Consider the following 14,754-nt stretch of genomic DNA (forward strand, 5'->3'; position numbering starts at 1 on the left):
CATAGTTTCCTATTTCTTTGCATATCTAGTAATTTTTGCTTTGATGCCAAACACATCCATTTTCCATGGTTGAGTGCTGGAATTCTTTAGTCCTTTAAATGTTTTCATGTTTTGCTCTGGGATGTAGTTAGGTTACTTGGAAACAGTATAATCCTTCTGCAACCTGTTTTTACACTTGGTTAGGTGGAGGCACAGCCTTTCATCTAGGACTATCTTGGCTCCACTAGAAGGCAATACTCTTCTGAGCAGTCTACTTGATGCCCTGTGTGTAAGAAGGTCTTTCCACCCTGGCAACTCTACCTTGAACTGAGCTTTGGGAATTTTTCTGCCTGATTCGTTCTGGTGCTTTTTTCCTTACTCTTGGTAGTTTCCTCCTATGCACGTGCTAATCAGACTCAGGTAAAGACTCAAGGGATACCTGCTTCATGTCTCCAGAGCTCTCCGTTCAGCTCTCTTCTCCATAGTACTCTGCCCTGTGAATTCCAATCCCCTTTGATTTCTCAAACTCTGACCTCTGTCTCCTCAGCTCAGAAAGACTACCCTGTTCGTTGGAGTCCCCACTCCCATACTGTGGTCTAGAAAACGACCTAGGTAGCAAGATGGAACAATTGTCGTGCTGGCCTTATCTCCCTTCCTTCAGGGATCACTGTCCTGCACTATTTTCCCACAACTAAAAAAGGTTGTTCCATAAATTTTGTTTGTTTCTTTTGCTGCCAACGACCAGAGCATAAATCCGATGCTGTCACTTTACCATGGCTGGAAGTGGAAGTCCTCTACATCTCTCATGTGAAATATGAAAAGTGAACTATGCAAACTGCAATAGAGCTCTGTGTGTCTAGAAGATTAAAATGGATGGAACCTCTGAGACCTACTTACTTGGCTGCATCCTTTTTTAAAATCTTAGGCAAAAAAATATTGCAATGAAAAGGGAAGGATTTGCTTCTTTTTTTTTTAACCACATTGACACTTGCACTAAAGGTATAAAAGCAAAGAAGGCAAAAGTACCTGTGTTTTAGCACGAACCAGAGCAGTGGCACCAAACTGCTCACAACTCAGGTATTTTCCACCATCACGTGCTTGCAGTTTTTAAAAAGCCAGTTTCACATAAGAATTTTCTTAGTGAAACAGTATGTTATTAGTTGTATCAATTATTGACACTTATGTAGATACCATTCTGTGTGACAAAATGGGAGGTACACTTAAAGTACTTCTGCTCCCTCAAGGAAGAACACTTCCTCCAGAGCTTGGATTGTGAGTTGAACTTGACACTTGTTTCATAGAACATCATTTTTTATCTAAAACAACTGACAGATGGTTAATCATGTGTGGTTATACAGTGGGCATTTTTTCAGAAATGAACAAAATGAAACAATAACTTCAAAGAAAACAACCGATGACATTTGTTGCCAATGATAAGATGAGCTTTTAGAGAAAAACTGGGGAAGGTTTGTAAAACTTGTATCTTCCACTGAGTTTGACAGCTTCCCAATACTTCAAGACTTTCCTTATCAGATGGGTAGAGATATTGACAATATGATTTTGTGGCATGGTACAATAAAATGCATCAACATTTTGAATATCTGCTTAACTCGGTGAATAAATATGTTCAAAATGACCAAATGTCTGACACCACAAAATATGCATGGGTAAAAAATCCAAAGTACAAGATAATCCAATGGGTTTTGGTGTAACAGGGCATGAAAAAACGTTCACTGGTATGGTTTCATATTCCACACTGCAACTAACCTTTAAGAAAATACCATTAGTCCAGATTATAGTATCAAAGAATATCCAGAAATTACCTGACTAAAATACTTCCAGCTGCATTTCTGTGTGAGATAGAATTCTGTGTGAGATAAACATCAACCAGAAAGACATATTGCAACAGACTGGGTGCAGAAACTGTTATGAAAATCCAGCTGTCTTCTGTTTAACCAAAGAATAAAGAGGTTTGCAAAGCTATAAAATAATGTCAGCCGGGTTCAGTGGCTCAGGCTATAATCCCAGCACTTTGGGAGGTCGAGGTGAGTGGATTGCCTGAGCCCACAGATTTGAGACCAGCCCGGGCAGCTTGGTGTGACCTTGTCTCTAAAACAAAAAAAAAATTAGCCGGCGTGGTAGTACACGCCTGTAATTCCAGCTATTTGGAAGGCTGAGGCAGAAGGATCACCGGAGCCCAGCAGGCCGATGCTGGGATGGCTGTGTGTGTGCCACTGCACTCCAGCCTGGGCGACGGAGTGAGACTCCAACTCAAAAATAGTAATAATAACGTCACTACATTTTCTGGGGGAGGGGAAATAGCTTTTTCCATAAAAATATTTTTCATTTTAATTCTGATGACAGCACATATCAATAGCTCTCCAGGGGCCTCGAGAGTGAAGGCTCCTGAGACCCGCGTGTTGGAGAAGGGCTGGTCTTGGGTAACACACCTGAGAAGCGGAAAGCTGGGTCTATGGCCACTTGGCTCCCTAACTCAGGTTGTGCCCACCACACAGTGTTGCCTCCTACCCCAAATGTCTCATTGGTATTAAAACGAAAAGTAGACTTGGGTCCCTGAAGTTTCATTTTGTAGTTTTTCCCATAATATTACATTTTTCAATGTTTATATCACTCTCCTTAGTGAAGCATGAGCTTATTTTCATGGTGTATTTTATATCTTGCAATTTTTTACCATACTATTTACGTTTTTGGATGTTTAGGTATTTTTCTTTTCTTTTTTTTTTTTTTTTTGAGTTGGAGTCTCACTCTGTCGCCCAGACTGGAGTGCAGTGGCCGCTCCCAGCCACCGCAGCCTCGACCTGCTGGGCTCCGGCGATTCTTCCGCTCAGCCTTCCAAGTAGGTGGAACTACAAGCGCGCGCTACCATGCCCGGCTACTTTTTTTATTTGTCGTGGAGATGAGGTCTCACCAAGTTGCCCAGGCGGGTCTCAAACGTGCAGGCTCAGGCAATCCACTCACCTCAGCCTCCCAAAGCACAGGATTACAGGCTGAGCCACTGAGCCCGGCAGGTATCTTTCTTTGACGAAGCACAAGTTTCTTGTCCGAAAGCTTCAAAATTCCAACAGGGATTTCAGATGACTCTTTTTTAGCTATAAAATAAAATTATACCAGAGGCAACAATATTTTGAGTTTTCCATTGTACATAAAGCGCAAAGAGTTGGGAGATGTTCTTTATTCGATTTCACAATACAGAAGTGATTCTGACTTTTTGGCACTGGGCTTACTTTTCACCCTTTGGGGCAAGCCCCAGAGTTAGAGCGATGCTCTGCGGGAGCCGGCCTTGCTGGGGGACATCCTCAGGAGGAAGTCTTGCATACCCCTTCTCAGCAGGGCATTCTCGGCCACCTCCCTCAGGCTTCTGTGCAGCTTCTCCATCTCCCTGTGTTCATTCTTGACATCTGCAAGAGAACAGAAGGCATGCGTGAGGACTCAGAGGCCTTTCTAGAAATGTCTCCAGAAAACCAATCTCCCCAAGAATCCTGTCACTTGTCCCAGGATAAAAGGTCTGAAGTGGTGTTTGGAGATTAGCCGCGCCAATCTTCTTGCTTCATAAATAACCCAAGTCAAACCAGAGATTTCTTCCTTCCACCCGAGAGTTTCTCCGCATAGGGATCACTCTCAAAAGAAACCCGAACCCACCCATTAAAAAACCCTAGGCTGGGAACAGTGGCTCATACTTGTAGTCCCAGGCCTTTGGGAGGCTGAGGCAGGGGGATTGCTTGAGGCCAGGAGTTCAAGACCAGCCTGGGCAACATAGTCAGACCTTGTCTCTACAAAAAAATTTTAAAAGCAGACAGCCATGTCGGTGCGTGTCTATAGTCCTAGCTTCTTGGGAAACTGAGGTGGGAGGATTGCTTGGGCCCAGGAGTTTGAAGCTGCAGTGAGCTATGGTCAGGCCACTGTACTCCAACCTGGGTGACATCGGCCTTTGGATTCGAACCGCAGCTCTTTCCAGAGTCTTCTAGCCTAGCCGAGAACTAGGTTCTGGACTCACGAAGCCTCCACCATCGTATGAGCCAATTCCTTAAAATAAATCTCTTTCTATATCTATACACACATCCTCTTGGTTCTGTTTTTCTGGAGAGCCCTGACTGACAAAGTGTTGGAAGGGACACTTTTGACTGACCTTAGAGTTGGTTCCAGCATTGCTCCTGAATGCCCTTTCAGTCCTGTGAGGCTCTATGTGCCCCAGATGGTAACTCAGACTGGCCTTCCTGAGACTGGCCAGTGATGGGACTCATGACCAGGAGGCTGTTAGGACCCTGAGTCTTTTGGTCTTGTCCCACCCCCATGCCCTGCTGCCCCTGGAATCCTGCCTAACATTCAAGGCTTCCCCCAGGATTCAGCATACAAGGAGCTTCCTTAGTGCTTCAGCTCTGAGTAATGACTCTGTCTCCTGAACATCAAGAATAATGATCTGGTGTCTGAGTGGGTCCCCTCCCTCAGACCTTTGCTCAAGTGTCACATCCATAGTGAGACTTTCCTTGGCTACCTGTCCCCTGCCCCAGCATTCCCTCTTCCCTTTCCCTGCTACATATTTTACTCATTGGTTGGCATATTGCCGGCCGTCTGCTTGCTGGGCTGTATGCTCCACGGAGGCAGAGGCTCTTGCCTGTACTGGCCGTTGCTATGTTCTCGGTGCCCAGAACACTGCCTGGCACCCAGGAGGTGATCAGAATCACTTGTTAAGTGAATGCACACCTCCGATCTTGTCATTTGCATCCTGACACATCTTGTCTCACCAACCAGGTAAGACCCTGACAACCTCAGCACCTGACACAGTATCCCCTATATCTGTTGCTGATGGTGAAGAAAAGGAAACAGGCTTAAGTTACAGCAGGCACAATTTACATCAAACTTAGGGGAACATTTTCTGTCTGCAAGACCTGGATAGTTGAATGACCTTTGGCAAGTAGGAGTTCTTTAAAGAAGACACAGTTGGATGACTATACGCTGAAAACTTAGATTCCTATAAAGGCCTAGACAGAAGGTCATGGAAGAGTCAATAAATCATAGTGTGAAGGTGTTGGAGACTGTTAAGAACAAGTCAGACATCCATCTGGGCAGCCAGAAATGGGCATAATGATTCACAGAGAGATAGAGGAGTGTAGAACGGATATTCAGAAGCAACAATTGTGGCTTCTACTTTGACCACGCTCACCTTGGCAAGCTCAGCAAAAGCATCATTGTTTTATTCTAGTGGGCAACTATGCATGTGGTTTAAAATGTAAAAGGTATAAAACATGCAGGGTGTACAGCAGGTCTCCCCCCTCCCCTGCCCTCCAGCCTCCCAGGTCCCTGCCTTAGAAGCCACCTGTTTCCTGCATATCCCAGGGAGATCTGCATGCACACACCAACACATACATATGCATGCCTTTTTTTCCCTCTCTCACAAACGGCAACATTTCACACCCATTTTTCACTTTGCTTTTTTTCATTTTATATTTTGGAGATTGTTTCATACCACTACTTATAAATTCACTTTATTCTTCCTAACCGTTGCACAGTCCTCCACTGGTTGTGTATCTAATTTAATTTAACCAGTGCTCTACTTACAAATACTTGAGTTGCTCCGATTTTTGACATTACAAACAACAATATCCTGAATAGCCTTGTCTGTGTGCCATTCTCCCCGTATAAGGATTCCTATCAGGTAAATTCCTAGAGGCAAGATTGTAGGACAAAAGGGTATGCGCTTTTAAAATATTGCTAGAAATTGCCCAATTGCTTTTTGCACCAGTTTACTCTTTCCAGTTTATACGAGGGGGCTCGGGAGGGCCCGTGCCATGAAGGGGAGGTGGGTGCCTGCAACAGTACATACAGCTGGTGGTGTGTTCTCAGGCTCCTCCTGGGTTAAGAGAAACCTTTCTCTACCACCTGGGAGAAGAGGGTGATGACGTTTTTCACAAGAAGATATCAACTTAAAAGAAAGGCTTTATGGAGACAGCAGGGCAGAGTTGTGGATCTGAATTTGCCACTTTCCAGCTAGGGGCTTTGGGCGTATTACCTAATCTGAGTCTCTCTTTTTCCATCTGCACAATGGGACCGTGACATCCATCTACCTCTGAGAGCTGATGTGAGGATTTGGCCATGCACTCAGAGTCCAAGTAGACTGCTTGGTCTCAGCTATGGACAGTCGTTGCCATCATCCTACCCATGCCTTGCCCTGGAAATTCTTCCTAACTTCCTTTCCAGTCAGTAAGAAGCAACCAGAGTCGGAGTACCTGCACAATCACCCTTTATGCAAAGCTTTTACATATTTACCTGCAAGCTCCTTGAAGAGACCATCGCCCTGGGATGAAGCGAGGGTCAACATGGTGGCGAGGCTGCCCTTCATCTTCTCCATGATCGCGGTCTACACAACAAGGACACGCAATCTGTTAGGATGGCACAGCCCAAGTGAAAGTGAATCTTATTAAAAGGGACCCCACCCCATCCCCCAAAGAGGGTACAGACTGGGGTCACCAAAGTCAAAGTCAGGTCCAAAAGTGAACCCCTTTAGAGTACACCGAACACCCCATGAGTCAGCAGGGCAACATTTCTATGGGCTTTCGCCTGTCTCAGCCCCTCCTTCCCTGCCTGTCTAGATGTTCGGGGACTGTACCTCTGGGGCTGACCTGCTGAATCAGGAGCTGACGAGGATGCATGAGGGTGTGGGGGAGGGACCAGCAACCACAGGGATGGGGAGAAACGACAAGAGCTCATCACTCTTCCACTTCCTCTCATGCATTTGGCCACTGGGCAAAGGACCTTCAGCAAAAGCATCACACCTTCCTTGACACGTCTGACGCTTCTTCCCTGCTGCCTGGGTATCAACTAGAGCCATTTTCTTCCCTCTTCTGTCACTTGCCTCCTTTTGATAAACACCAGATTCCTTCCTGTAGCCTGGCAGAGTCTAGTTTGAACCTAGATCTCAAATCGTATGCTTTTCCTTCTCGTGCTCAACCAAGAACCCTGAGCTCAAGTCTCAGCTCTAGCTGTAAGCCCCGAGCTAGGGGCTCCCCAGACCTCAGCCTCCTCACCTTTAAGATCAGAAGATAGAGGAACCACAGCTCCTAAAATCAGAAGAAGCAGCCCCCTCACTCGAGAGTGAAAGCAAATCAGCAAGCCATATTACTGATCATACCAGAGATTAGTCAGCATATTCAACAAAATGTTCTTTTATTCTTCAACTTATCAGAATATTATGAAGAGGTAATTTTAAAAAATCAGTAAATCTCCAAATATTAAATATTATGTAAAAAAAATTCCATCTATTATGTAGAACTAAAATATTTTCAACAATTAAAAATTAACTGGCATTCTAAAAAAAAAAAAAAATCGGGGACTAGGAATGTTCAATGGTTTTGCCCAGTTTTAACTTCTGAGTTTCTGTAATTGGTACATGGTCAATGGACTAATCATTTTACATAGTCAATGGAACTGTTTTCTTGGACACCTTAGGTCAGAATTTTTATGAGTCAATGGGGAAATGGGGATTGCCTTTGTAGAGTTCACCAATTTCCTGCCAGGGTATTTGCAGACTGTGATAATATATACAAGGCTGGAAACCAAACTGCTGCTAGTGAATGAAAGCCCTCTTAGCCTATGGCAAGGTAAAGTACAGGCTTTGTATCACAGAGAAGGTATTTTCCAAAATTGCAATTGTAGAAGGAGGGAAGAAGATTGGACAGAAGCAGGTTGGAAATGTTTCACGAAGGCTAGTTCAGACATGGACTGAGATGGCCGCTGGTCAGCGTCCTTGAACAATTGGGAGGAAGGGCCGACAAGCCTTAACTGAGGCAGAAGAATCTAGAGCCTCACATGGCCCTTGGGGCAGTCCATAGTTCCTTCGACTAAAACCAAGGACTTCTGCGATTTGGAGGAGAAGGAGTGGCAAGCCAAGAGCCTTGGAGCTGAGGCAAGGTGGTCCAAGTGTGCCTGGCAGGAGGACTTAGGTCTGTGGAGACTGTTAGGAACTGCCTTCCAGAGTAGACAGAATCAAAGCTCAGTCTGGGCTAGGTACTGTGACTAAGCGTCCTTCAATAGGGACTGGCATTTATTTATTGACATTTTATGCAGACAAGGCACTTCCCTCGTTTAAAAAAGCCTGCCTGGAGGTTATGCTACTGTGGGAGGTGCTGGAGCCAGGCTCCCTGGTCCCAAACCAGCTCGGCATCGTCCCGGCTGTGTGGCCTGTTGATACACCTCTCACTGCCAGAGTTTTCTTCTCAGATGACAACAGTGATAGTACCTGCTCACAGACTAGCTGAGGATTCAATGAGCCATGTCTGCAAAGAGCTGAGCACTTGTCTGGATGTCATGGCTGCTGTTCTATTGTTGACTTAGAAGGGGAAAAGGAGGCAAGAGACGCGGCTCTGATGCAGCTCTGGCATCACAGCCTCACAAGGGAGCTGGTGCCAACATGCGAGTGCAGTGGCCCCTCTCCTGGCATCGTGGGCCTTGGCTGGGCCCACTGGGCAGAAGGCGTGGGTTCCATTTGGGCCCAAATGCCTGCTATGTTTTTCACCTTCTACACACATTTCCTCTACTTCTCGGCAGCCACCCTGGGCCTGGGATTCAGACCACGGATGTAGGATACCTGCAGTTGCTGAAACTGGTGCTGCATCCTCTCTTGAGCCCTTTCAAACATGCCCTCGGCCACCTGCCGGTCCACCCCTCTTCTGATGACATCTTTCATTCTTTCACACGCTTTTTTGCCAGTGATCTGAGCTGCCTCTGGCAAAAATGATAGTGACAGTCACACATGGAAAGGACTTGCTTAGAAATTTTTGCCTTCAGAAAGAAAAACAAGCAAAGCAAACAAAACAATATATCTACATGTGGGTGTATACACACACACACACACACACACACACATATATATATACATACACACACATATATTAATACATAAGCACATTTATGCAAAAATAGCATGTAAAATATATTTTATATAACAATAAAAATATTTATATAAAATACCAATACTCAGGCTGTAACTATCATTCAGAAATCCTGATGAGTGAATGAAGCAGACACTGACAAAATCGCCCCCAACTCCCAGACCACGGTGCCGCCAAGATGGGCAAGAGCCTAAAAGCAAGTTCACAGATCCTTGAAGAAAACAAGAATGAGAACGGGATCCTGGGTCTTATTGCTAAATCAACTGAGGTGCAGCGTGGGCAGAGGCAAGGTGTTGAGGCACAGTGTGGATGGAAAGAACTGGAAAGAAACAGATAAGAAGTGGCCTTCGTGGCACCTTCACCCCCTGCAATCATCGGTCTCCGCATGTTGGCAGAGAGCACCACAAGCACCAGGAGGCAGGAGCCGCAGAAAAGGATGCGCTGGGCACCCACAGGAAGACTCAGAACCAGGGCGCGTCGCCCCGGGAGCCCCACCTTCGTAGCAGGGCTTCAGGTCGTTCTGAACAGAGGTGGTGAGCGACTCATAGATCCTCCTCTTCCTCCTGAGGACGTGGCCCTCCAGGCCTCCCAGGATGGCGCTTATCTGGGAAGCCATGTCAACAGAGGTCATTTGTGACAATTCCTTCAACAGAGGCAGGTCAAGTGTCCCCGTGTGGCCACCATTCCTTCTGTCTCATATCATGGTTGGCTGTGTATATGTCATCGCCACAACGAGGCTGTGAGCTCCTCATAGGCAGAAACTTTGTCCTAAGCATCTTTAAATCGCAAAGTGCTTCCCACGGTGCCTGGCCTCTACAAAACCCAGTAGTACTTGCTGAGTTGAATGGCCCCCAGTATGGGCCCTCTTTGAGGGGTTAAGGAAAGCAGAAGCTATTCTCCTTTTTTTTTTTTTTTTTTGAGTTGGAGTCTCACTCTGTCGCCCAGACTGGAGTGCAGTGGCCGGGAGTGGCCTCGACCTGCTGGGCTCCGGCGATCCTTCCGCCTCAGCCTTCCAAGTAGCTGGAACTACAGGTGCACGCTACCACGCCCGGCTAATTTTTTGATTTATTGTAGAGATGAGGTCTCACCAAGTTGCCCAGGCGGGTCTCGAACCCGTGGGCTCAGGCAATCCACGCACCTCAGCCTCCCAAGATGCGGGATTATAGGCTGAGCCACCAAGCCCGGCTGCATAAGTTATCCTCTAGCGTTGCCACGTAATTGGGGCTGTCCCTGTCTAGTGAACCACAGAGGACAAGAGCCTTGAGCCCTCACAACTAAAGAATGATCTGCAAAAAACAACAAACAACAACAAAAACCCTGATTTCTTTAAGCTTCACTGCTTTGGACACTATACTACTGGCAAAAATGATAGTGAAAATGTTACAAGTTGATGCAAATTTTCACACATCTAAAGATTCTTTGAAGATTCTTCCTGGGAACTGAGTTAACTTTACAAGCATGTGCTACCAGCTTCTTCACAGTGGAACCAAATGTCCCACACCCCTGTGGTGGTCTTAGGGCTACATTTCTCCCCATCCCATCAGGTTCTGTATTTCACAGAGCTTCCTATAAGGTATGTTTTGACCCCAAGCAACCCAGCAGAATGTGCGGGGAGAGACAGGCAGCCTCCAAGACCCGGCTGGGAAGAAAGCCACAGCCAAGCTCACCACCCTTTCACTTTATAAGTAACTTACCTCCTGGATCAGGAAATTATTTTTGCAGCTATCATATTTCCAGTCATTTTTAATCCCAATTTCCATCATTTTCTCTTGCAGAGAGTGCTTAAAAGCATCTATGTGAGGCATCAGAGCAGAACCAGTGGGCTTCCCGGTCCTATGGAAGAAATCAGTGGAAAAGGTTAAGAGACCATGGTGGCAACTGTGATGCTGAAACAAGCATGAAACCAACTGGTGTCCTTTTATTCATTTAAGGGAAGGGGATGAGACCTAATGGTTGTCAAACTCTTATAACATGCCAGGCACTGTGCTGTGCCAGGCCTTTGACATAAAAGCCTGCAAATCAGTGTGACAATGCCCATTTTACTGATGAGAAGATCAAGGATCAGAGAGGACTGCTGATGTGTCTGAGGCCACACAGCTAGCAGGAGGCAAAGCCAAGCTTGGAACACTGCTTTCACCACAAAACTCACAGTCTTTCCACTGCAAAGGTGTTTCCATTTGGAAGAGTGGGACTTGAACTACACCTTAAAAGTTGGGTTAGATTCGTGGGGAGAAAGAGGAATTTTCGCCAGGGTACAACCCAGTGAACACAGTGGTTTCAGAATATTCCAGGAGTGTCAAGTGACAGGTTATGGAGGAGAGAGCACAGGCTGTAAGTCCCAGCTCTCTTCTCGTGAGCCAGGAGACATTGGGAAAATTGCACACTCTGAATCTCAGTTCGTTTGGATGAAAAAGCAAGAAGCCACTTCATAGGTTCTGGAGAGCGTTCGGTGAGCTCATGCAGGCCAAGAACTTAGAGTGGTACCTGGGATGTGGCAGTTGCTCTTTGCTACTGCCAGCTGGTTCCAGAGGGGGCTGCGACCAGTGACAGCGCAGGCAGAGGCTGGGAAGGCCAGCCAGAGGCAGGAATGGCTCAAGTGCCATTCTGAGGAATTTGGCGTCTAGCCCACAGACTTGTACACAGGGGTGGGTGTAGGTGGAATGACAGGATCCAAGACATGTTTAAAGAAAGCTGGGGCAAGGAGGCACTGGATAAAACACAAGCAAAGGTAGGAGAATGGCTCAGGCCACAGCAGGTAGGCAACCAGGTGGGACGCCAGCAGGGAAGGAGAAGAGAGACAGGGACAGGCGGCTACACTCAGGGACCAAGAGATTCTGCTTCTGTCGATGAAGGAAAGGATTGGAGGTCGGGGAAGGAGGGAAGGAAGGGGGGCAACAAGGAGGTACACACCCCCCAGCCCACGCCATGTTTGTGAGCCATGAGTGTGTCAGAAACAGAGTCCTCGGTGCATGCAGGGAAAGTTCTGAAGGCCATGTGTTTGCTTAATTCTGCTCTCCAATCAAAATACTCTGTCCTGGGCTTAGATCCACAAGAAAAGTTATCCCCCGCTGCATGTGTGAGATCTTTGAAAAATAACGGGAATCATAATATTAGTCTGAAAGCAACATCTCGATCCGTGCTCCAGGTCAGCATGGGAAATTTTTAAGTAAACCAAACCAAGAGGGCTTTTGTGTTTTGCCAAAGACTAAGCCTTCCTCCTCAAGTTACAAGCTACTCTTTACACTTCCAGATCCAAAGTATAAATTCTTAAAGATGAGACTCTGGCTCAATGTTCTTCAGATGTTTGTTCACGAAGGCACAAGATAGAAGATCCTTTACCTAAAAATGTCTCCAAAAACAGGGTCGATCTGGTCATAGATGGGCCGAGTGATGGCTTCATTTAGGTCGATTCTTGCCCGAGTCCTGGAGGCGTAGATGCCATTTTTCAGGCAGACAGCTTTCAGAGTCTGGTGAAAACCTTGGTTTCCTTGACTCCTCTAGATCATTAAGCAATAAATTAGCAGAGTTAGTAGGCACTAGAAGGTTGCTGGATCAGAACTGCGTTGCCTTGGCCAAAGGCCTTTACCAAGAGTCACAGGAAAGAGTAGAGACAACACGATCTTCAAACATCATATTAAGTTAAACAAGAGAGGACAATGGCCATGGCTCTGCATTGGCTGGGTGCTCCTGCCGTGGGCTTTCCAAGTGCCCTGTGCACACTTTCATCGCAACCCTTCTCACACAGGTTTGCAACTGTCGGTTTACTCATTTGTCAGGCCCCCGCACCAGACCATCAGCTCGCTGAGATCAGGCGTGTCTCATCCATCTTTAAGTTCTCAGCCTCTGGCAAAGACTTAAGTAGTGTTTGATAAATATTTGTTAAGTGAGCAATTGTTTACCGAATGAATGACAATGTGCTACGGCCTGCCAGTAAGTATATGCCTTGGATTTTCTAAGCATAGTCCAAATCTCATATGCTTTTTGTTAAATATTTACTGAAATACAATGTGATTTGTACACCTTGGCGATATTTTTCCCAGGGAAATAAATTCACAAACCCAAGGAAAGAAAAGGATTATAAAGCTAGAACTATGAGATATTAATCAATTTTAGCCAGCTGGTGATCACTAGCAATAAGAATAAAAATATATTTGCTTAAATTTCAATAGTGGCCTTTGTTGTCTTTAGTCAATGATACATGTTTTAGGGAAATATGTTTTAAGTGAATGGCTGCATAGCATGATTCAATTGATGTAATATTCTCTCTGCCCTCCTTGCTCTTTTCACTTAGTATTACATGAGCATAACCCAAATCATTGTAAATACATCCTAAACATTGTGTTAATAACCAATACAGCATCGTATGCATGTCGAATACATCATTTTACCTCTCTCATGTTTTAGACATTTTGGTTATCTTCCTACATTAAGTAATGATACAATGTTAGTATAAAACATTTGTCTGCCAAAATTTCTGATCTCAAAGGAACGTTGTTTACCAGATAGAAGCACCTTGGGCGTGTTTGTAGTCCCAGAGGGAGAAGCCGTTAAAGGGCTGACGAGAGGGCGTAGTCCTGGAAGCCTGAAGGTGGCTGGTGTCATCCCTTCCTTTCACAGCACACTGTCTCAAGGGGGGGGGGTCTCAGCTTGGTGCCGTCATCTTCTCAGCACCCACCTACTCACTCACTTTTTGGGATCTGTTTTCTTCAATCATTGGATAGAAGCAGTTCTCTCCAGGATCACTTAGCTATCTATTGCTACGATACAAAATTACCAAAAGCAGCGATGTCGTAGCATAAAAACGAACAGCGAACTTCAACAATCTCTTCAGGATTCTGTGAGTGGGAATATGGGAGGGCTTGGCTGGCCATTCTGGCTCTGGTTTCTCCTGAAGCTCAGCCAGATGTGGCCGGGAGTGCAGTTGTCCACGTGGGGCAGGAGGATCTCCCACTGAGGACACACAGCTGGCACGATGGTGCTCGCCACTGGCCTCAGGTGGGAGTCCTCAGCCGCTCTCTGCACGGGCCTTCGCACACGGCAGCTTGGCTTCAGCACGTACGGACTGGCTCTCCCTGAGCAAGTGACCCAGGAGACCACCATGAATGCCTCCATGGCCCTTATGACTCAGCCTCAGAAACCACACGCCATCACCTCTGCCACATTTCCTGGCTCCAGAAACCGGGCCTGATTCAGCGTAGGGGGAGACTCCATGAGGGCCCGGATCCATGGAGGTGAAGACCCACGGGGCCTCTTTGGCGGCTCACTGCCCCAACCCCAGTGAATACCCTCAATGGCCCAATCCCGGGACCTTGCTCATCCTACTTTTTTGACCTTTCAGGAGCATCTAATGGCCTCCTTCTTAACAAGCTTTCTTGCTTTGGTTTTCTTTTTTTTTTTGAGTTGGAGTCTCACTCTGTCACCCAGACTGGAGTGCAGTGGCCGCACCCGGCCACCACAGCCTCGACCTGCTGGGCTCCGGCGATCCTTCTGCCTCTGCCTTCCAAGTAGCTGGAACTACAGGCGCGTGCTACCACACCCAGCTAAGATTTTGATTTATTGTAGAGATGAGGTCTTGCCAAGTTGCCTGGGTGGGTCTCGAACCCACGGGATCAGGCAACTCACTTACCTCGGCCTCCCAAAGCATGGGATTACAGGCTGAGCCACCGAGCCCAGCCACTTTGGTTTTCTTATTGAAAAATAAGAAATTAGGCATTATGCCGAAAATAAGTATTAAAAAATAAGAAAATAGGCATTACACGATTTTCTTCTACTTCCTTGCATGCTTGTCCTTGTCTACCCCTCCCTTGGGTCCTCTTTATTCTTCTGCTCCCTAAGCGTGGCCTTTTTTTTTTTTTTTTTTTGAGTTGGA

The 14,754-nt window shown here is 46.3% G+C and overlaps 1 protein-coding gene across 1 annotated transcript in view; it reads right to left on the reverse strand.

Moving 5' to 3' along the window:
• Window positions 1-3,252: 3,252 nt before the first annotated feature.
• The window catches only part of NUGGC (nuclear GTPase, germinal center associated), a 45,396-nt gene continuing 33,894 nt past the window's right edge, over window positions 3,253-14,754 (reverse strand). Inside the window, exons 13-18 of the mRNA XM_008066513.1 lie at window positions 12,225-12,382; window positions 10,580-10,718; window positions 9,381-9,489; window positions 8,582-8,718; window positions 6,265-6,355; window positions 3,253-3,398 (exon numbers count right to left, since the gene is read on the reverse strand). Coding sequence (XP_008064704.1) covers window positions 3,253-3,398; window positions 6,265-6,355; window positions 8,582-8,718; window positions 9,381-9,489; window positions 10,580-10,718; window positions 12,225-12,382 — 780 coding nt within the window. The remainder of the gene's footprint in view (window positions 3,399-6,264; window positions 6,356-8,581; window positions 8,719-9,380; window positions 9,490-10,579; window positions 10,719-12,224; window positions 12,383-14,754) is intronic.

The sequence above is a fragment of the Carlito syrichta genome, unplaced genomic scaffold (genome assembly GCF_000164805.1).
Source record: "Carlito syrichta isolate Samal-C Ts95f unplaced genomic scaffold, Tarsius_syrichta-2.0.1 Scaffold308976, whole genome shotgun sequence".
Classification (NCBI taxonomy): Eukaryota; Metazoa; Chordata; class Mammalia; order Primates; family Tarsiidae; genus Carlito; species Carlito syrichta.